The 24,850-nt window shown below is 41.9% G+C and overlaps 1 protein-coding gene across 1 annotated transcript; it reads right to left on the reverse strand.

The window, feature by feature from the left end:
- Positions 1-2,075: 2,075 nt before the first annotated feature.
- LOC139459820 (cholesterol 7-desaturase nvd-like) lies at positions 2,076-24,850 on the reverse strand. Its single transcript, XM_071241516.1, has 6 exons — positions 24,139-24,850; positions 11,835-12,023; positions 9,045-9,223; positions 7,953-8,198; positions 4,392-4,568; positions 2,076-3,150 (listed from the first exon to the last, which is right to left on the reverse strand). The coding sequence occupies exons 1-6, from the start codon at positions 24,593-24,595 to the stop codon at positions 2,983-2,985; spliced, it is 1,416 nt and encodes a 471-aa protein (XP_071097617.1). The 5' UTR covers positions 24,596-24,850; the 3' UTR covers positions 2,076-2,982.

Below are 24,850 nucleotides of genomic sequence, written 5' to 3' on the forward strand. Positions count from 1 at the left end.
ACAAACAAAAAAATAGTCGAAGTTTGCATTGAGTGAGTGAGTTGGGTTTAACGCCGCTTTTAACAGTATTACAGTTATATCGCGGCGTGTCAGCTTAATGTGGGAGGAAAGCCCGAAGTGATGCATGTCTCAGACGTTTACCACTTCGGTGAAACCCACGAGCACGGGTATGGTGCTGACAAACCTAGAAACATAATCGGGGCAAACCGGGATTCGAACCCACAATCATAGGTTTCTGGCGTGCCCAGGGGACGCAACTCTGCACAGCGAATCGCGGCGCCTTAGACGACTGGGCCACCCGTGCCCCCGAAGTTTGCATTGAGCTATGCACAATTTACATCCGTGTATAAAGGTATTATATGGCTATAGTTGTTTACTGAAACGTTCATGCGCATCTTCCTAGAATAGCGAGCCACGTGACGGACACCATGACCTGGCTATGCACCACTTTCATTGATAACGCATACCAGCGTAACACTCGTGACATGCAGTCATATGTCAAGGTCACATGCTCTCAGCCAATCAGCGTGAGGTATTTATAATGGGTGATTCTCCATGCGACCAACACATATTTACAGCTGATTTAGGCCAAGAACGGTAGTTTTGTTATCGATTGTTGGTTCAAGTACAATCGTTTCGCGTAATCATGTTTCACTTAAAGTTAATACAAGGCAAACAAATTGCCTGCCTTCCATACATACGTGGCTAACCCACGTGACGTTTGAGGGTTAACCGCCCTTATTCATATCACGGACAGTTGGAATCACGCTGAGTCATGATGGTGCTTTAAACAAGCCGACCTAACTGTCCCCCATATGACAATCGATACACGTATCTACAAGTAAACTACGACTAGTTGACTAGTAAATATCGGTGTGAAACGCCACACACGCCATATTTAAAAAAACACTACATGTGCACTTTGATGGTGTGACGGCCACTCCCGACTTGCATAGAATGGCATGGTTCGCCACTGCGTCGGATATTGTCACAACATATTGTTTGGCGAGTGTTTGTTGTTGAACGCCGCACACTGCAATACTCAAGCAATATGACGGCGGTCTGTAAAAAATCGAGTTTGGACCGGACAGTTCAGTGATTGACATCATGAGCATCGATCTACGCAGTTGGGATACGATGACATGCATCAACCAAGTCAGCGAGCCTGAACACCCTATTCCGTTAGTCGCCTCTTACGACAAGCATAATCGCCTTTTACAAGTATACTCGCTCTTTAAGACAAGCATAGTCGCCTTTTACGACCAGTATAGTCGCTCTTTAAGACAAGCATAGTCGCCTTTTACGAAAAGCACAGTCGCCTTTTACGGCAAGCATAGTCGCCTTTTACGACAAGCATAGTCGCCTCTTACAAAAAGCATAGTCGCCTTTCACGACAAGCATAGTCGCCTCTTACGACAAGCATAGTCGTCTTTTACGACAAGCATAGTCGTCTTTTACGACAAGCCTAGTCGTCTCTCACGACAAGCATAGTCGCCTCTTACGACAAGCATAGTCGCTCTTTAAGACAGACATGAGTCGCTGAAGTCAACTCCTAACCCGGATCTTCACGGGTATACAACACATGTACCCATCCCTGGTTAATAAGGGAGTGGTTTGAAGATAACATCACTTTGATTGTTGTTGAGTTTTCAGCTTCCATATCATATGACTTTGTCCTTAAATGTACACAGTGGAAATCCATCAATAACATGTCGACTTCTCCGACCTTCGTGACCAGCGGAGTACCATTATTAGACAATGCTGGGAGTCTGGTGGGACGGGCATATCGTCTATACGATATAGTTCGATGGGCACAGCACAGGCAAGTTAAGTGTATAAACACACCTGTCCCATTGTAAAGACCACTGTGTTATTTCATGCGGAAGAAGAGATGCAAGGTGGTATGCAGTCAGTGGTTGCTGGGACGAAAAGAGATAACGACATCTCCCTGTATACTATTCAGCGGAACAAATTACTTTTCATATGCCTCTATCACTAACTGGCAATCAGTTATAACTCCGACTGTATACTTCTCAAAGATGTAAAAGAACATCCGATTCTTTCATATTATTATACTTTTGTTTATTTGTTTGTTGTTTAACGCCGCACTCAGCATTATTCCAGCAATATGACGGCGTTCTGTAAATACTCGCGTCATGATCAAACAATCCAGTGATTGATATCATGAGCATCGATCTACGCAATTGGGATACGATGACATGCATGAACAAGTCAGCGAGCCTGACCACCCGATCCCGTTAGTCGCCTCTTAAGACACGCATAGTCGCTTTTTACGGCAAGCCGGGTTGCTGAAAACCTATTCTAACAGATAAAACGGGTAATAGTTGTCACGCTGACAGATTAACTATAGTAACATAAAAATGGGATGTTCTTTAATTTCTTTTGAGTGGTATATATGATAGTTGTTTCCCATACTGGGTAAAACGAGCAGCACTCATAAGCTTGAAAATTGAAACGTAAACACATTTCACAAGAAACCAAAACTGCACGTGAATTTTAAAATCAATTTGAAACATAAATTTAAAAAAATAAAAACATTTCATATACCTATATTGATAATAAATTAAAGCCAGCACAGTTACATGTTTAAAAGAACAGAGAACGTTTGAGTTGTATTCTAAAAATATTCTATAAAAATGAACATATACATTACTACTTAACCTAGCCAGGATTCAAATAGTTGCTGAAATGTTTGAAGCGAAACTGTTAATCACAAACAGAAGCTGCCTATCCTTCAGACACAGACACAGACACAGACACAAACACATGCACTCACTCACTCACATCTCAGCAGTGATACATCATTCATAAACAATCATATAAAAAAATCAAATCTATAGTTTCTCAAAAATAAAAATATAACATCATAATTATGAACTTTGATGATATGGCGTCCAATAGTATGAATCGTGTATTCGCTGTTATGCCATGCTGGCTAGACATGTCAATGTCCCTTGTAGGCTACCAAGAGAGGGTGTCTTCCTGGAAAGAGAGTTTGGGGCTGTGTTCGGAGTAGAACTGGGAGTACCATCGTCTGTGTTTGGCTATGGTGCTGTCTTCTTTTGATCGGGCAAAAATAGGTTTATTCTCGTACCGTTTATTATTCCATATCATGATGTCCCGTTCAACCTGAAACAATAAAATTCCTACTAAAACACAATGAAATATGTTCTGAAACACAAAGATATGCGGACTGAAACACAATGAAATAGGTACCGAAACAATGAAAAAAGAATTATTTCAACAATGAAACAAGTACATGAACATGTACCGAAACATAACGAAACGAACTGGAAAGAATGAAACGAAGACAACGCGCAGCACAACGAAATATTTACTAAATATACTGAAACTGGACGAAACAAGTACTAAAACAATGAAACGTGCTGAAACACAACGAAACAAGGACTGAAACTCAATGTATCAAGGACTGAAAAACTACAACTACTGAAACACAGGGAAACAAAGACGGAAACAACGAAACAGGGACTAAACACAATGAAACAGGTACTGAAACAATAACACATACTGAAAAACAATGAAACACGGGCGGAAACAGTGTATCAAGGACTGAAACAACAAAATGCACTGAAACAATTGAAAAATGTATTGAAACACAATGTACCATTTAGCGAGAACACCGAAAAAAGAAATGAAACGAACTGAAAGACAACGAACCAATAACACAAAGAACAAAGGACTAAAACATAACGAAAACATGACTAACACAATGAAAAAAAGTAGTGAAACGCAATGAAACAGATCAGAACTGAAAAATCCCATCATACCAGTCATTATGACATTGAATCAAGGACTGGAACACAACGAATCAAGGACTGAAAAACAACGAAATAAGTACAGAAACAACGAAATAGGTACAAAACAACGAAATAGGTACAAAACAACGAAATAGGTACAAAACAACGAAACAGGTACAGAAACAACGAAATAGGTACAGAAACAACGAAATAAGTACAAAACAACGAAATAGGTACAAAACAAGGAAATAGGTACAAAACAACGAAACAGGTACAGAAACAACGAAATAGGTACAGAAACAACGAAATAGGTACAGAAACAACGAAATAAGTACAAAACAACGAAATAGGTACAAAACAAGGAAATAGGTACAGAAACAATGGAACAAGTTCTGAAACACAATGAAACAGGGACTGGAACAGAATGAAACAACCAATGAAACACAACAAAAGGTACTGAAAAACGACAATGGTTCCCTGATCATCAGCTGCACACAGATCACGGCCGATCGAATATGCCACGGTGTAGTATATAGACATTCGTTAAAAAAACTTATTAAAATTTGGACACAATTTCAATACAATTCCATGCAATAATACCAAAAACAATACCTGAATAGCTTCAGCCATCATGTAGAACTTGGCAACGAATGTTGGCATGCGACTCTGCACGTAGATATTGTGTATGAGCTTCTGTGTGATGGGCCCCACGGGGAGCAGGTTGTGAATGATGACGCCCTTGCCAAATATCCCGCAGTCCATACTCAGATACACAAAGGCTGGGCCTATCTGGAACAAGAAACAGTATGGCGTGTATGACGGTAATTATAAACCTGCTGCCACTTTTGCCTATTGCAGTGTAGATATATTTCTATCTCGTAATGAGGTTTTACTTTTTCCTAGTAAGACCTGGTATGAGGTTTTACTTTTTCATAGTAAGACCTGGTATGAGGTTTTACTTTTCCGAGTAAGACCTGGTATAAGGTTTTACTTTTCCTAGTAAGACCTGGTATGTGGTTTTACTTTTAACTAGTAAGACCTGGTATGAGGTTTTACTTTTCCTAGTAAGACCTGGTATGTGGTTTTACTTTTAACTAGTAAGACCTGGTATGTGGTTTTACTTTTTCCTAGTAAGACCTGGTATGGGGTTTTACTTTTTCCTAGTAAGACCTGCTATGGGTTTTACTTTTTCCTAGTGAGAACCTGGAATGAGGTTTTACTTTTTCCTAGTAAAACCTGGTATGAGGTTTTCCTTTTTCCTAGTAAGATCTGGTATTGGGTTTTACTTTTTCCTAGTAAGACCTGGCATGAGGTTTTATTTTTTCCTAGTAAAACCTCATCCCGAGGATGAGGTTTTTCTCCTTCCAAGCAAGACCTGGTATGGGGTTTTACTTTTTCCTGGTAAGATCTGATGATTTGAGTAGCAGATAGAATTTGGACTTAGTGTTTCAAACCTCCAATGTTCTAAAATCAATTACAACAAATGAAACTTTTCATAATGGATGACAGGAATCTAACCTGCAATCTCACATATCCTGTTTTGTTTTGGAACCCACTGTTTTCCCACTGAGAATTAAAAGAATGTTCAATTTTATATGACATGACTTACTTTTATCTATGCTGCACGTGTTTCCTTCTCTCGCACGCTTTGATCGCATTCTTTTATATAGCGACACACTGTATTGTTTCACTATGATATATCTCAATGTTTTCGTATTTTTTTCTGTTATTTCTTGCATTTAGACGGTTTATGAGTGAGATAAAGCACGACTCCGAGGTTATGGTCGAGGAATAAGACCTCGGCAATGGGGTATCGGCAATGTAAGACCTCGCGGCTTCGCTCCCCGGTCATACATTGCCGATACCCTTTTTACTTCCTCGACCATCATCTCGGAGTCGTGCTTTATCGTTCTTCTAACGACAACCTGATCTGGGGCAACATACTCGTTGTCATAGCGACTTCCTGCCTAACAAGGCATACGCGTTTGATTCCCCATAATAGTATACGTACGGAGATATTCCTACCAGTGCTGTCTACCGGCGTATTATTGCTGCAAAGGTTCTATGGATGAACTGAGTGAGTTGATGCCGCTTTGAATGTAATTTGGTATATTAGGGCGTGCCAGATTGATGTTAGAGGGGTGATGTCTTAGACGTCTGGTGATGACAAACCCATAATCAGGGGGAAACTGAGATTCGAACCCACGATTACACATTTCTTGCGTGTCTGAAGCATCTCTGCGGTGTCACTTGACCCCCCGTCCCACCTTACCAAGTATTAGTGATTGAATGAGTGAGTATGGTTTGACGCCGCTTTAAGCAATATTCCAGCAATATCACGGCGGGGGACACCAGAAATGGGCTTCACACATAGTACCCATGTCGGGAATCGAACCCGGGTCTTCGGCGTGTCGAGCGAACGCTTTAACCACTGGGCCACCCGACCGCCCCTTACCAAGTATGAAGCAACATGTTCAATCATATCACATGTCAGCATGATGATAGACGAACACTTAGTCTATGAAAACTTTTCTTTAAAATAATTGTAATTTCTTTCTTCCCCTTCCGCTGTTTCACGTGGAATCAAGGAAACTAGGCTTGGTTTAGTTTGATCAAGACTTGCCTTGGCTGTTAGTAAAGACGATATATATATTCCAGTCATGGTGCAGGACTATCATGATTGTAGGGAAACCAAATTGCTGATTTTTGTTTGATGTTAAACGTCGCACGCGATATTCCAGCTATATGTCGGCGGTCTGAAAGTAATCGAATCTGGACCAGACAATCCAGTGATTGACATCATGAAATTGCAGATGTACATACAGCGTCATCGCAATACTACGTGTGAGCAGTGCAGGTGGGTATAAACTCTCTATGGGCCATCTGAGCCATCTTGGCCCCAACTGGTGAGATGACGAGACTACGCACGTTGTGATATTCAAATGAGTACAAAGGAGAGGCAGAGTCTCTAGGGGTGAGAGAGGAGCTTTGGCCTGTAACAGCATCTTGCACGTGGATTAAGGCTGGGTATACTGCGCACGTTACCCACGTGCAAAGGCATACAACACCTCGGAAATATTGGGATCCCGAGCATACGTGGAACCACACATGCGTCTCTGCAATCTGTGACTACATCATACGCTCGATGGTGGATAACACAACACTGAGCAGTGGCCAGTCTGTGATGTGCCTGGCAAGACAAGATTAACGAGGAACATGTTGAGATAATTATGTCATTTCCTAAAAAATAGAGGCAAACCTTCCAAATCATTAACTGTTTTAAAACCTGCGGATGTCTCCCATAAAGAAACCCAGGACAACCCATGTAATCTACCGCTCATATTCACGTACATAAGACGAACGAGGTAGTTTTCACGTACATGATCGGGACCAGACTATATTCACGTACATGACAGGAATCAGACAATATTGACGTACATTACAGGAACCAGACAATATTGACGTACATTACAGGAACCAGACAATATTGACGTACATTACAGGAACCAGACAGTATTCACGTACATTACAAGAACCAGACAGTATTCACGTACTTTACAGGAACCAGACAGTATTCACGTACTTTACAGGAACCACACAGTATTCACGTACATTACAGGAACCAGACATTATTCACGTACATTACAGGAACCACACAGTATTCACGTACATTACAGGAACCAGACAGTATTCACGTACATTACAGGAACCAGACAGTATTCACGTACATTACAGGAACCAGACAGTATTCACGTACATTACCGGAACCAGACAGTATTCACGTACAACACAGGCGCCAGGCATGTCCTAAGCCACCCCAACACCTCCTCCTCCAACGCGGACAAAACGCAGCCTTCGAAATTCAAGCACAATCTCTATGTCCGAGGCAACTAAATTGTGCTGAGGACAATTAAACATCCCATGACAGTCGTCCTCACTGACCAACAGCATGTGAGGTCTGTAATTCTCCATGTTTCAGTGTTGCTATCCAATATACAAACTGAACAAAGCTGACATGTTTGTCTCGTTTAAGCAGGAGTAGCTACACATTCTGAGTCATCTGGACAAGTCATTAAAAACTTAATTTCAAAGGCTTTAAGCCACGTGGCTACAGAGTACTGTCTCCTCTTGATTTATAGTAATCCCCACTAACCTGTCCAGTGAAATGCCTACCTGTTTGGCCTTGACCTCCATGTCAAGCATGGACATATGCATGCCACACAACCACAGCTTATGCCCCACGGACATCTGGGCTACGTGATCCTCGGGGGGTGGAAACGCCTCCCAGCTGGCCTTCCACCGGTGCTCCACAAATGTCCACATCTTGGCCCACATGTACCTCAGATCCGTCCCAGCGCCCATGAAGGGTCCGTGCACCGTTGGCAGGTGAGCTACGTCAGCTCCATTCTCCGGGATCTCCTTATGATGGCAACAGTGATTGAATTAAAATTTAAAGTCATGTCTACAGTATTTCAGACATGTGGTGACTGGAACAATTATAATAGTAATAGCATATAAAACAATGGACAGTACAGAACTAGATTATCACAGATTATATTTAAAACTAGCTTTAGAGTGTTTAAAGGTTGTAACTATTATAAGAAGGCATATAATGAAACATGGCCATAGATCACCAGCAAGCAAACTTAGGCCGCCGTATTTGGGACCATGGGGACTTACAGTACGCAGGATTTACACCATCGCTTTTGTCGCTGACGACTATAGACAAATAATTCGAATTACAAAATAAGCTACGATTGAAACAGTGGTAGATATTCGAATTCTTTTAATGACATGGACTAACAACACCCTCCCTGGGAGACAATAATTTTACACAACTTCCACCTCCATTGAGGATGAAACGGCCAACATTGATTACTGTCATAGTTAGTAGTAATAATGAAATCTTTACAGGCGAATTAAGGAACAGTGTCGTCTAGATGCACTGGGATATGTTCTTTAATATCGTTAGGGGGCCAAGACCAGCACTGGCAGTGATAGTCCAGATGTCTGATAACATACTGGAGTCGCGACACGGGTGTTCTACTTATTAAGGGCAGTTGGCCACGCTCATTGATGAAGTACGGGAGTCGCGACACCGGGTTAGTGTAAAATGGAGGAACTAGGTCCTCTGACAAAGTATCATAATGTCAGGTGCCACAGTATCTTTGCAGAATGGCACTGGGGGTCAGTCCAACAAATATACATATACCAGATGTGATATGGAATACATGGGCATTGTTCGTATGCCGTTGCCAGAGTTACCTGTATCTGAGCGTTGACTATGTGTTCCGTCCGGCCCCGGTAGGTCCACTCCCCCTTTGTGATCTCCTCTATCTCAGGAGGGACCCAGTAGGGCTCATCCCCTTCGGCGTGGTGCCACACGTACACCCAGCCGTTCATCTCCTTCACCTTCCACGTCTTGACCCTCGCGATGTCGGGCACTGGAGATACATACAACCAAGTGAACACTAGGGGATAACGAGGACCATATTGTCTTACATCTTCACCAGGGGAGAGACATCGAGAGCATCTTTATAGAGTTCATATTGTCTTACATCTTTACCCGGAGAGAGACATCGAGGGCATTCTTATACAGTTTATATTGTCTTACATCTTCACCAGGGGAGAGACATCGAGGGCATTCTTATACAGTTTATATTGTCTTACATCTTCACCAGGGGAGAGCCATCGAGAGCATCTTTATAGAGTTCATATTGTCTTACATCTTCACCAGGGGAGAGACATCAAGGGCAGTTTTATAAGTTAAAATTGTCTTACATCTTCACCCGGAGAGAGACATCGAGGGCATTCTTATACAGTTTATATTATCTTACATCTCCACCAGGGGAGAGACATCGAGGGCATTCTTATACAGTTTATATTGTCTTACATCTCCACCAGGGGAGATACATCAAGGGCATCTTTATAGAGTTCATATTGTCTTACATCTTCACCAGGGGAGAGACAGCGAGGGCATCTTTATACAGTCCATATTGTCTTATATCTTCACCAGGGGTGAGACATCAAGAGCATCTTTATAGAGTTCATATTGTCTTACATCTTCACCAGATGAGAGACATCGAGAGCATCTTCATACAGTTTATATTGTCTTACATCTTCACCAGGGGAGAGACATCGAGGGCATCTTTATACAGTCCATATTGTCTTACATCTTCACCAGGGGAGAGACATCTACGGCATTCTTATACAGTTAATATTGTCTTACATCTTCACCAGGGGAGAGACATCGAGGGCATTCTTATACAGTTCATCTTGTCTTACATCTTCACCAGAGGAGAGACAACGAGGGCATTCTTATACAGTTCATATTGTCTTACATCTTCACCAGGGGAGAGACATCGAGGGCATTCTTACACAGTCCATATTGTCTTACATCTTCACCAGGGGAGAGACAACGAGGGTATTCTTATACAGTTTATATTGTCGTACATCTTCACCAGGGGAGAGACATCAAGGGCATTCTTATACAGTTTACATTGCCTTACATCTTCACCAGGGGAGAGACAACGAGGGCATTCTTATACAGTTTACATTGTCTTACATCTTCACCAGGGGAGAGACAACGAGGGCATTCTTATACAGTTTATATTGTCTTACATCTTCACCAGCTGCAGGGGAGAGACAACGAGGGCATTCTTATACAGTTTATATTGTCTTACATCTTCACCAGGGGAGAGACATCGAGGGCATTCTTATACAGTTTATATTGTTTTACATCTTCACCAGGGGAGAGATAACGAGGGCATTCTTGTGCAGTTTATATTGTCTTACGCCTTCACCAGGGGAGAGATAACGAGGGCATCATTAAACAGTTCCTAAAATTTTACATCTTCATTTGTTTCAATGTTATTGAATACACTCAATAGACAGAACCTTACATTCCCAGAAGAGAAACTTTGGGAATAGGATGGACTAAGATTTAGTCCCATAAATAAAGTATGTTATTTATACAAATATATCTTCAAAACATCTCAGAGCTTAGGCAATCAAGACTACCAAATAATTCTGGACTTGAGTTGGCTTCATTTCTTAATGTAATTTCATGGGCCTGAGAGACAGACAATGAATAGGCAGGCATCTCCTCGTCAATACGATAAACTACCGACCAACCACCACAGGATACACTACACTGTAACATCATCTGTATGTGTCCGACTAACAAGGTATCATATATCCATTCTAATGTGATCAATACCCTGGACAAATTTCCTAAATAGCTTCGTTTGTGTTGAATTCAAATTACATGACGCAAATAGATCAATCTTATTACAATCATGTGTGGGAGAAATTCTGTGTAAAGTTAGTGATAATTGAGATTGATATGGTGACATCACTTCTGAAACGAATGAGTCCAAGGTGGGTATCATAATGAACTGTAGATGATGATGCGCCGGATAAAAGGTACATGTGATGACAATAATGCCTCGACGATTGTGTATCAAAACCTCAAAATTAACACCTCTTTAACATCACTCTATGTTGATTTCAAACTATCCTCTCACTATAACAGTATAACGCTACAGCACTACTGTCTGTTTGTTTGTTGTGTAACGCCGCGCTCAGCAATATTCCAACTATATTACGGCGCTCTGAAAATAATCAATTCCGGTCCAGATAATCCAGTGATTGATATCATGAGCATCGATATACATAATGGTTATACGATGACATCCATCAACCAATTCAGCGAACCTGGCCATCCGATCCAGTCGCCTCTTCCGACAAGTATAGTCGGCCTTTAAGTGAGAGAGTGAGTGGGTATGGTTTAACAGTTCTAAACCGGATATCGGGGACTATGGGATAATGTACTATACAGACCACAGCCTAATAATAAACACAACTATGTAACGTTCGACGCCAATCCCAGGACTTGGGAGTTATTTGTATTTTCAATTGTCAAAAAAATGATCTGCTATCGATTTGTTAAAGTTATTAAAGGTAAGAGTGATCTCTAACTAGGGACTTCTGTAGATTTGAAAGTTGGAACACTGGGATATCCCTTGCGAGCGATGCCCGACACATCAGCCTCACCTTTATCAGCAGCAGGGATGTTGGTGCACTTGCCATCCTCTCCCCTGAACCTCCAGGCGTGGAAGGGGCACTCGATACAGTTGCCCACCACCTTGCCCCCCACGGCCATGTTGGCGCCCAGGTGGGGGCAGTAGGCGTTGACAACGTGAGCCTTGCCCTCCTCGTCCCTGAACACAGCCAGGTGGACCCCTGAAACACACACGATGAATCATGAGGGATCTTATACGTAGTAGGACCATCTGAATGAGTGAGTGAGTTGGGTTTAACGCTACTTTGAACAGTATTCCAGGTATATCACGGCGTGTCAGCTTAATGGGGGAGCAAAGCCCGTAGTGATACTCTAAGCTGTCTTGCTCTTATCAAGTCTGAACAAAGCATACACTTATTTAGTCTGCGTAAAGTTGAATGTACAGATTATTAATTATCTTATTATTTATTCATTGATTGTAAAACGAATGAACACGTGTACCGCAATCTGACTGGCTGAAATCCGTTTCTATTTGGATTCAGGAACAACTGAAGGCATTTCACTGTTCGTGAACATACTTTTCTGGCTACGCGGATTCATACAGTTTGTGAGTGAGTGAGTTGGGTTTAACGCCGCTTTTAACAGTATTCCAGTTATATCGCGGCGTGTCAGCTTAATGTGGGAGGAAAGCCCGAAGTGATGCAGGTCTGAGACGTTTACTACTTCGGTGAAACCAACGAGCACGGGTATGGTGCTGACAAACCTAGAAACATAATCGGGGCGAACCGGGATTTGAACCCACAATCATAGATTTCGAGCGTGCCCAAGGGACGCAACTCTGCACAGCGAAATCGCGGCGCCTTAGACGACTGGGCCACCCGTGTCCCCTCATACAGTTTGTACATCAGTTATTCGATTCATATCTCAATGAACCGAAAATTATACACGGTCAATCCATAAATAAAGTACTGGTTTAAGATGAGCGTGTAATCTAATACTTCATTGTCAAAGAGAGAGCAGAAATTGAATTGTACTTTATCTAAATCCTCATAACTCTCATTATACAGTAATATAAAATCTGTTTTTGGCAATGAAATATATTTAGCTATTTTACTTCGAGACAAGAAACTATTTTACTATCATTAGAGTATCTGCTCACAGAGTGAAAATTGAAACTGGAAGGTATACAAATATTGACAGAGATTCTAGATGTTGTCAATTTTGTGGGCTATGTAACATTGAGTTTTTTTAAGATGAATAACATTTTTTATTCATATGTCCAAAATTTAAGAATGATAGAATTAAATGTATTGGTAAATATTACTGGAATGCATGTTATTTTAAATTGCACCAGTTACTTAGCTGTTACCATAAAACAGTGACATAGTACATCGTAAAATATATAAAATCATGTTTATCATAAGAAGTATTTTTACTGATCTCCCTCTGCCATTTGTAAGTGTTTGTTTTTAGTTTGTAAATGTAAGATAAGGTGCTGGAAGCGCGAGTCTTTATAAATAAACCTATGTTATGTTCTGTTCTATTAAAACTCTCAACATCGTTGGGCTTATACAATGACATTGCATATAGAGGTGATAGAACACTGAGAGGAGCTTGACTCCAGTAACCCTGTTGCTTGATTGACGTCATAGGGCATTGTTTCGCCGGTGTGTCTTGCCACAAAATTTCACAAATATCGTCATAGAGTATTGTGACGTGTTCGTACGTTTTGCTGAATTCTAAAGGTAGACCATTGTATGGTATTATATTAATACGTGTCAACATTTAATGTGTTCGAAGTTGTATCATTCTGATTACCTCAATTGGAAAATGCTGTGGATCGCGTCGATGTCTGTCTATTTAAACACGACAGTGAAATAGTGCATTCATAAGCTAGACCTTCTTTATGCCGATTCCTGTAGATCAATTGAGTGAGTATGGTTTTACGCCGCTTTTAGCAATATTCCAGCAATATCACGGCGGGGGACACCAGAAATGGGCTTCACACATTGTACCCATGTCGGGAATCGAACCTGGGTTTTCGGCGTGACGAGCGAACGCTTTAACCACTAGGCTTCCCGACCGCCCCCCTTTAGAACAAACGAGGTTTTAAAAATCTATGAAAATCCATGAAAATATAGTAATAAATAAAATCATAAACTCGCTCCCGTTTTATGCCATTTATATGAAACTCGTGTATAGTTCTGGCATTTGACTCTCTTTGGCTCATCAGACACTAGAACTATTCACGAGTTTTCATAAAATTAGTTTAGCATTCTATAAACCTCTCTGTATGGTATATATTTATTAATTTTTTTTTCAATTCATAATGTTCATATAATTAAGTAATGTACAGATTGTATAACCGTTTTCCTTTCTCTATTTTTGTATTAACGTTTTTCCATACTTTATCAAAAAGGAAAGAGAACTGACACATGCCCACTGTGGCCCAGCCCGCAGTCAGTCTGACAGGTAGCATGTTTATAAAGTCACAGGCGACGTGATCCACTCGCAGTGTACAACGACCCTTGACCTACTTAGAGGTGGAGGTCCATGATGTGTTGGCTGTTCATGTATTTTGGCTGTGTGTGGTATTTCACGCCGGATACGCTACACGCCAACCTGCCGTTTCTATACGAGGATTATGTAATGTTACTTCCGCCTCTCGCACACTGCGCCGTACGGCTTGAGTTTTGTGATACCTTTACTTTAACTTAAACAGAGCGATTATTAAAGCAATTTGTGTGACAGAAACGGAAGTTTGCGTCGGTTTAATCTAAGTTTCGGCAATGCTGACATATTCTGGAACTATTGATCCAGTTGGTATGATGGACGTGGTTGATCACACAGTGGGGGTGTAGCAGGGCGCGGTAACCTAAATTCCATCACTCACAATGTCATACACACTCACTCGGATCCAAGCTGGAGGACGTGAAGGACACAGCTACTGTTATTGAGAGTCGTCTTTACTGCGAACATTGCAGATATTCATACCGTATGTCAGTGATGGACATATCTACATGATATTCATACCTGCGCAGGTATAGCGTTCTATTGCACCATACCTGTCTCATACTGGAGTGTACCTGCCTCACACCCGAGTGTACTTGTCTCACACTGCACTACGTGTCTCACACTGCAGCTAAGTGTCTCACACAGCACTACGTGTCTCACACATGAGTGTACTTGTCTCACACTGCACTACACATGTCTCACACTGCAGTATACGTGTCTCACACAGCACTACATGTCTCACACTATATGTGTCTCACACTGCACTATACGTGTCTCACACTGCACTATACGTGTTTCACACTGCAGTATACGTGTCTCACACAGCACTACATGTCTCACACTATATGTGTCTCACACTGCACTATACGTGTTTCACACTGCACTATACGTGTCTCACACTGCAGTATACGTGTCACACTGCACTACGTGTCTCACTCTCCACTATACATGTCTCACACTCCACTGTACGTGTCTCACACTCAACTGTACGTGTCTCACACTACACTATACGTGTCTCACACTGCACTATACGTGTCTCACACTGCAGTATACGTGTCACACTGCACTACGTGTCTCACTCTCCACTATACATGTCTCACACTCCACTGTACGTGTCTCACACTCAACTGTACGTGTCTCACACTACACTATACGTGTCTTACACTGCACTGTACGTGTGTCACACTGCACTATACGTGTCTTACACTGCACTATACGTGTCTCACACTGCAGTATACGTGTCACACTGCACTATACGTGTCTCACACTACACTATACGTGTTACACACTGCAGTATACGTGTCACACTGCACTATACGTGTCTTACACTGCACTATACGTGTCTCACACTGCAGTATACGTGTCACACTGCACTATACGTGTCTCACACTACACTATACGTGTTACACACTGCAGTATACGTGTCACACTGCACTATACGTGTCTCACACTGCACTATACGTGTCTCACACTACACTATACGTGTTACACACTGCAGTATACGTGTCACACTGCACTGTACGTGTCTCACACTACACTATACGTGTTTCACACTGCAGTATACGTGTCACACTGCACTATACGTGTCTTACACTGCACTATACGTTTCTCACACTCCACTATACGTGTCTCACACTGCACTATACGTGTTACACACTGCAGTATACGTGTCACACTGCACTATACGTGTCTTACACTGCACTATACGTGTCTCACACTCCACTGTTCGTGTCTTACACTGCACTATACGTGTCTCACACTACACTATACGTGTTACACACTGCAGTATACGTGTCTCACATTGCACTATATGTGTCTCACACTACACTATACGTGTTACACACTGCAGTTTACGTGTCACACTGCACTATACGTGTCTCACACTGCACTATACGTGTCTCACACTGCACTATACGTGTCTCACACTGCACTGTAGTGTCTCACTCTGCACTCTACGTGTCTCACACTGCACTACACGTGTCTCACACTAATTGTGTCTCATTCATTCAGTCATTCACAGACATTCGTCAGGTTCGGCACCAACCACTGCGACAATCATCAACTTGAAAATATTTACAAGTGCAGTCGGGCATCAATCACACGAAGTCATAAACAACATGGCGGCAATATGAAGTATATGCAGTGCATGACGTCTGTATAACGTGGCGCCTTATCGCGTTGCCATGGCAACTGAACAGAGATATGTTTCCGTATTAGTTGACACAAAGATATACTGTCTTGACCCAGCAAACTATTATCAACTCCATTCGGATACTTAAGTGGATGTTCATTTTGACAAAACACATTTATGGGTTTATATATTGAATAATTCTCGCAAAGACCCTATTGCTCTTCAGACATTCTTTGATTTCTAAGCATTCTGCTCTTCCAATTTCCTACATGTCCATTTCCTGTGAAAGAAATAACCACGATAAGAGCATTATACCTCTCAGGGCGTCGAACGCAATATATAAGAAATGATCAATAAATGCTTTGAAAACTGCTCCACCAGACGTAATTGGTTTGAGACATGATTTGACACTAGTTAACTTGTTGTGTTGTCAAAAACATAAAACATTATAGACCAACATTAAGTCTATGAAATCAAATTACACAATACTCTTCTCGACTCTAAAATTAAACAAATAAGTTTTCCGATGCTGATAGAGCTAGCTAGAGCTGGCTAGACTCGCTTTTGTATACATACATGTATCTAGATTGTCTTTTTAAATAAAATAAATATATTCCACAGTCATGGTGCAGGACTTATAAATTTCATTTCCCCATAAAATACATCTCTGTAGTCATTCTATTTCACATTTGATTGAGAACAAATCGCCATCCCCGACATAGGCTTCGTGAGTTCACTGGATATGGAACAGGTGCGTTATTCAACATTTTTCTTGTTTGTTATTTATTTGTGTTTGAGAGGTCAGGTCAAAAGGTCAAGTGTCAAAGTATTTACTGAGTGGCATGTCAGCCATTTGGACAGCGATTTTCTTACAAACCGTATGTTTTCGTTTGTTTAAACTAAAGGCCATTATTACATTCAGTGCCGCCGTAGACCAATAGACCAGTTCCTGAAGCCATCTCGCCATACATGTACACATGTACAGATGTTGCCTATCGAGGGACGGGGCGATTGTAGTAATTATGCCAAACCTAATGGCTTCACTAGCCGATGATGCATTTTAAAAACGTATGATTTCTTACAAATATGAATATAATATAACTTTGTATTGGGTTGTTTGTTTGTTTATTGTTTAACACAGCACTCAGAAATATTCCACTTATGTGATGGCGGTCTGTATGTAATCGAGTCTGGACCAGACAATCCAGTGATTGATATCATGAGCATCGATCTCCGCAATTGGGATCGATGACATGCATCAACCAAGTCAGCGAGCCTGACCACCCGATCCTGTTAGTCGCCTCTCCCAACAAGCATAGTTGCATGTTACGGCAAGCATGGGTTGATGAAGACCAATTCTACCCCGGATCTTCATGGGTCTTGTGTGAACATGTAATACAGGCAAAGAGTGGGATGCTTTGGTGGTAGAGTGAAGGAAGGTGCGTGAGTGAGTTGGGTTTAACGCCGCTTTGAACAGTATTCCAGTTATATCACGGCGTGTCAGCTTAATGTGGGAGGAAAGCCCGAAGTGATGCAGGTCTCAGGCGTTTACCACTTCGGTGAAACCCACGAGCACGGGTAAGGTGCTGAAATGTAAGTTAATAACTTGGCAGATCTTCAGGTAACGTGATACCTGCACGTATATACAGTGTTGTGAAACCCATGAAGATAAGCCTATCTTAAACACATAATGAATGGAAGATAAGAGAAATACCTCGTAATTGCACGACGCGACCATATATATCCCCGTCTTGTGGGCTTTCGGACGCTTAAGAAACAGTCGAAGTTTTCTCTCTAACCACATGAACAACAGCACAACATCTCCAGAGCTCCAGATAAGCTGCGTATCTTCGTAAAATACGCATCAGAAATGCAGAAATACGCAGTAAAATCAAATCCAAGCCTATCAAATACGCAACGAACATTACAGATACGCTACAAAATTAAAACTTGTGCGTATCATCAAAATATTGTGAAGTAACCCTGCGTATTCAATTAGCAAATCAGCAACTTATTTTGAAATTATAAACGGGCATTCCTTCAACCTTGCCAAACTCCACGATGACAGTTACATCACGATCATTTGCCATCACACTTTCTTGTGGAAGTATCGTGATATTTTTGAGTCCTATAAAGCTCTCGAACCCACACGACGCCACTTTGCAGGGACTAGATGAATAGTGTTTTTAAATATTTAACTTAAATACCCACCTGTGTAAAAACTAGTGGGTAACAGAAATTTGAATACCCAAATAGAATTACTGATACCCAATGATTTTAAAATGCATGGGTAAAATACCCACAACACCAAAAGCTTATCTGGAGCTCTGATCTCATGTACAAGCCAGCATCTGAGTATTTACAATTTCTGTGTGGTAATCGCGATAAACGTAGTCGCCCGAAAACGTATGATCCAACGGTATACAGATTCATTGCTGACCAGTCTGCTTTTCATGTTGTGTCGCTTCATTGATTTTATCTGAAGTTATTCGGTTGAATGTCACTAAGAATCTTGAATGAAACAGTTGAAGGAGATTTCCCTTCAGACATGTCGTTTCATGTTCGATTAGACTGTCTTTCAGTCCCTGAACCATACTATTTTCCTTTCCCAGCCCTTACGTAATGCTATAACTCTAAATGAAGCAAGTCTAGGTTTGACATCGTTCAGTATGAACCTCCAATCTCACCGGAGCTTCTTTTCAATTTAAATGTAGTTGCTTGTTTCTATAACAATTATATATTTTCAGAGATTAAGCGTTAGTCTACATGATCGACCTACCACACACTTTCACCTCATTTGTTAAACGATTCTCTTTCAACGCCAATCGACGGATACACCAATACTGGGAAGACATGTTTCCAACGCCATTAGCTCTCTAACAGGGTACTTCAGTTATATTCAGCTATTTGTTTGGATAAGAGGCAGAGAGCTCTGGGATGTAGTTCATAAAAGTCGATTCTACAGTACACGGCGTTTATTGAGTGAATGAGTTGACATTGATAAGTATTTCACTTAAACCTCAAGAGAGTAATTTGATTGGATGGCTAATATGAACGGCGTATCACTCCTCGGGCGCAAGGGGAACCTGTCGTGTCGAATGGATCTCTGGTATCAAAACAGAATGGAAATAAAATACACTTAATATTCGTGTCAACAGTGCTGATTATGTTTATTTGATGTTTAACGCCGCACAATATTCCAGCTATACGAGGGCGGGCTGTCAATAATCGAGTCTAGTGATCGATATTGTGAACAACGTTCCACGCCGTCGGGGTACGATGACACGCAATCAACCAAATCACGTGACAACCTGGTCCAATCGGTCACCTACGACAAGAACCTAATTCTAACCCGATATCCCAACGGGAGCTTATTCTGTGGCTCCATCCGACATGTCAAAGGTCACGTCCGTTATTCCCACACGGTCAGGACCGTCATTGTGGTCTAGTGGTAGAGCGTCGTCCGGATTGAGCGGAAGGTCCGGGGTTCGATCCTCGACCGCGTCATACCAAAAGACGTTAAAAGGTGGCACTTGTTGTTACCCTGCCTGGCGCTCGGCATCATGGGGCTAAAACAAGGACTGGTCGGCTCGGAGATTCAGGATGAAATGCGGCATGGTATCTCAGCTGACTAGCACTATAAAACTGGTGTTTGTCCGGTCTAGTACAAGCAGCCACACACGCACGCACGCACACACACACGTTGCTATATAAATGCAATAATCTTGAACGCGACGTTAAATCCCATTTCACCTCACCTCACCCACACGCTTAGCTAGGATGTTATTAGCGCTCAGTAGAGATAATATAATCACGCAGTAAATAATCATTCAGTTTAAAAAAATAGTCGTTTTTATTTTCTGACGCCAAGTGATAATGTAGAGAGTCTGATGTAGAGAAGTGATGCCCGCTGTAGATGTTGTAACTTGTAATCGATTAGTTTCCAATACAAGCCTAATTGTAAACACAGGTAAACGTTGGCAATTACTACGTATTCACTGTCTTCTATGTAACTGGGCAACTACATCGCTGTGCCCCAGTACCACGTGTCTCTGTATAATCTACATCCTTTTGTACGCCATGATTTTTAAACATATAAACACTCATCTATTTTAAGTTTGGCGTTGTCCGCCCAGTCGTTTCATATTCCGACATCATATTCTAAATTAGCTTAAAACACTTGACGACATGTGGTATTATTATTATTATTATTATTATTATTGCCAGATACCATTCATCTAATAATGCGGGGAATCCCCCCCCCCCCCCCCTCCTCTCTCTCTAATTTCTGTAATTATATTTCTTCCCTTCTCTCTATCATTGTCTCGTTATTCTCGTTTCGGGGCCTCCCCCCCCCCCCCCCCCAACACACACACATCTCTCTCTCTCTCTCTCTCTCTCTCTCTCTCTCTCTCTCTCTCCTCCAATGTAATGTTGGAAAAGTATATCTCCAACACTTGTACACAGATATACATCCGACACACGCTTGATTAAATACAGGGGGAACGACAACGTGCTCGCCACACTACAGTCGTCGTGTAACGCCTCCACGTATATGGCATATAACATGCATAGTTGTGACCCATGCTGGATGACAGGACAACTGTAACACGGCTCAATGTAACATTAGCGGTAGGACACGTCGTAAATACGTCATATCTTGAACGACATTCCAGAATATACTGCGGTGACGTCGAGCTCGCAGTTACTGCGCTGTGTGGAGCTCAGACAACAGCGCAGTGGAGGAGCACCTCGCCCATGAGCTGCAAGTTGCTTTATATATATGTGTAAATGTAATTTATGTATGTCTTTATGTGTGTATGTTAATGTGTATATGTGTATATATGCAATGTATGTATGTTGTCATGTGTATATGTTTATGTGTATTTACGTATACTAGTATATGTATATGTGTAAATATGTAATGTCTTATGTATGTATATATGTGTATATGTGAATATATGTATTTGTGTAATTTATGTATATGTATATGAGTAAATATGTATGTGTAATTTATGTAGATGTATATGTGTATATATGTACATGTATATATATATATATATATATATGCATTATTTATGTATATGTATAAATATGTACATGTGTATATATATGTAAAATGTACATATATATAAGTGTATGTGTATGTATATATGAACATGTGTATATGTGTATATATTTATATATGAAATAGGTGTTACAATTAAGACATCGACAACAGGAAGTACCTGTGATTAATGAACATGTTTCACTTTCAGTCATCGCGACTTGCAAGATCCAGGAAATAAGATCTATAGTTCGTTGCATTTAAGGCGGCTGTTGTAAAACATGAAACGAAGTAGTAAAATCAAGTACTTAAAAGAACATGTTGTTTTAGCTTCCGTTTTTATCAACACATGCAGTAATGGAGAAATCACTTGAATCTCTTGATTCTGGATGTTGAAAGGAGCCCCGAAAGGAGCCCCGAAAGGGCGTGTTGATTGTACTTTCGGAATCACCACATTCAAGTGATTTCTCCGATTTCTCCATGTTATGGTCGCTATATAATTTCTCTATAAGTTTGCATAATGACCTGTTGTTAGGTCAGTATTACTTGTTAGAATGGAAGTTCAGATTGGCCCGTGAATTCCATTTCATTTCATTCTCTCTAACCAACCCCCACCCCCACCCCCCACCCCCCTCCATCCCTCTCTCTCTCTTATGTGGAATATAAAGCCGGTCGTCCCATATTACTTGCTAGAACGGAAGTTCAGATTGGCCAGTGAATTACTGACTCAGAATCAACAACAACAACAATAGCGCGACGTCAACATAACAGTTTAAGTCAGAGCATCCAAAGTTTAATCTGTTTCCCTCCTGTGATGTATTGCGGTTCCTTGAAAATGAGGCCTGTTTATCTAGGATATATACTTGTATTGATCGATTAGAAATAAGTATTTCCTAGTATCACAGTTACAGTGAGATGTCTAACATGCTTGGAACATGTCAGTTGTACATACAGTTTCGTTTCAGTGAGGAAGTCACACTTTAAACACACACGTGACACACACACACACACACACACACTTGGCACACAAACGTGACGCACGTGTAGACCTTTGTAGAGTCCACAAACAAAACATGGTGCTGAGAAACCAAATATCATTTTCACTTGGGAGTCGAACATCACAAACACTGGATGTTGCTTGACACAGTGAGTGAGTGAGTATAGTTTTGCGCCGCTTTTAGCAATATTCCAGCAATATCACGGCGGGGGACACCAGAAATGGGCTTCACACATTGTACCCATGTCGGGAATCGAACCTGGGTCTTCGGCGTGGCGAGCGAACGCTTTAACCACTAGGCTTCCCGACCGCCCCTGCTTGACACAGTACTAAGATGGAGACCTCCGGATATGGAACCGAGCGAACAAAAGACAACGCGGGACCATAGTGAATGTGGCAATCTCATTAAAATCAGATCTTAGCTCTCGCTATCGCTGAACAAAGATCTGAGGACATTCCATTACGGGTCATGTCAGAACGACCTTACATCCGACCAACCAAAGAGTCGCTTACCAGATCATGAAAGTGACAGTCGGAATGTGCAACTTCGAAAACACGGGGTATTCCGAACGACAGTTACGGCCCGTACGATTGATTCCGTCAGAATTATCGTCTTTCGTTCGAGAAAGCTGCTTTCTAATTGGCTGATGTCGACTTCTTGTTAGTCACTTCAGAGGTCAAGTCAAGTTCGCGAAAGGTCCTTCTGACGTGACCCGTAATGGGATGTCCTCAGATCTTTGTTTAGCGGCAGCGAGAACTTAGATCTGATTTTAATGAGATTGTGAATTTGGTTTCCCTGTGTAAACAAGGACGGTGAATACGTTACGCCGGTAACAGGTGGTCGACAGCATGAGTGAATGAGTGAGTGTGGTCTTACGCCGCCTTTTGCAATATTCCAGCAATATCAATGCAGGAGACACCAGAAATGGGCTTCACACATTGAACCCATGTGGGGAATCGAACCCGGGTCTTCGGCGTGACGAGCGAACGCTTTAACTACTAAACTACCCCACCACCCCTCGCCTCGACGGCCTGTGATGTAATTCTGCTGGACAAACCACACACCCTATCAACAGCATAAGGGCTGATTCATGCCATATAACGGTATGATACCACGCAATCAGGTGTCACACTGTGCGAGCTTTAGGTTTAACGCCGCTTAATAACATTGTTTCATTAATATTCTAACGACTCCAATTATGTCTGGGGAACTCAACAATATTGACGTTTACAAAAAAGATGAAACCTCAGGCACAGTCACGGCGCTGACAAACCAACGTTCAATATCAAGGCGAATTTGGTAATAGAAAAACCCGGATCCTGGCAAGTCTAAGGGACGCAACTCTGCGCTGCGAAATAAGATGCCTTTAATTAGGATGACAAGGCCAGCCGTGCCTCAATATTCACATCTTTTGACCATGATCATTCGTCTCAGTAAAGCCAGCTCTGTCGACATCGGGAACCTTTAAGCACGTGTGTAAAGAAGGATGATCTGTCCGTTCATTCATAACCAGCCCCAGGCAGATCTATCAATGCTCCTTCGATTACATGAATTCTTGCACGCGACCTTCCACCTCGCTATCTCTTGGCATGACACTAGGAAATGTATAATTTCGTGGTAATTGAATGTTAATGAGATGTACATACCTAGAGCGTTCACCTCTTTCACCTGTCCCTTGGCGAGATCAAAGGATTCCATCAAGCCGAACCAGCCGTTTGGGTAGACAGGGGGTATATTGCCTACTGCCCGTCGTCTGCGAACCATATTGGCCATTTCTCGCTTCCCCAGGGCGGGGTCGTGTGCGTATCCAACATCCTCCAATCTACGTACCCGGTTGAGAGGTACAAAAAATAAACGATACCCATAGTACAACAGCAGAGCGATGACAAAGGCACATGCCGTAGTAATAATAGGCCATTCCACAATAAACGCACAAAGTTCAACCGCTAATCCGTTTCCATGAAACAATGAAGAAGTAGTTTCAATCCACAGCGCCTTTACCTCCTTCAAGGACTTGGGGAATCCCGTCTCCTTGCCCGACACGAAGTTTGTCAATGTACACAGAAAACACACTGTTGCGGAGTATATGCACCGCGGCTCCATCCTACTCGTACAGTGTTACCTGTCCACTGACGGGTTCCCATGGACGCTCGGCCTCTTCCGTGCACGACCACACATCCGCCGCTCTGACACACAAACAAATCGATCGGCCCGTATAACTTCAGTCTACGGGCTTGTATCTGGGTCCCTAGGTCGAGATACGAGGCGAAGGTTGTGCAATGTTCGCATGGCTGTTGTGGGAGTCTTTTCTCGTGAGCCGGAATTGCGAAAGCGTTGCGTGACCTGTATTCTCCTTAC

This window comes from Haliotis cracherodii, unplaced genomic scaffold (assembly GCF_022045235.1).
Source record: "Haliotis cracherodii isolate W230 unplaced genomic scaffold, xgHalCrac1.p SCAF_13, whole genome shotgun sequence".
Classification (NCBI taxonomy): domain Eukaryota; kingdom Metazoa; phylum Mollusca; class Gastropoda; order Lepetellida; family Haliotidae; genus Haliotis; species Haliotis cracherodii.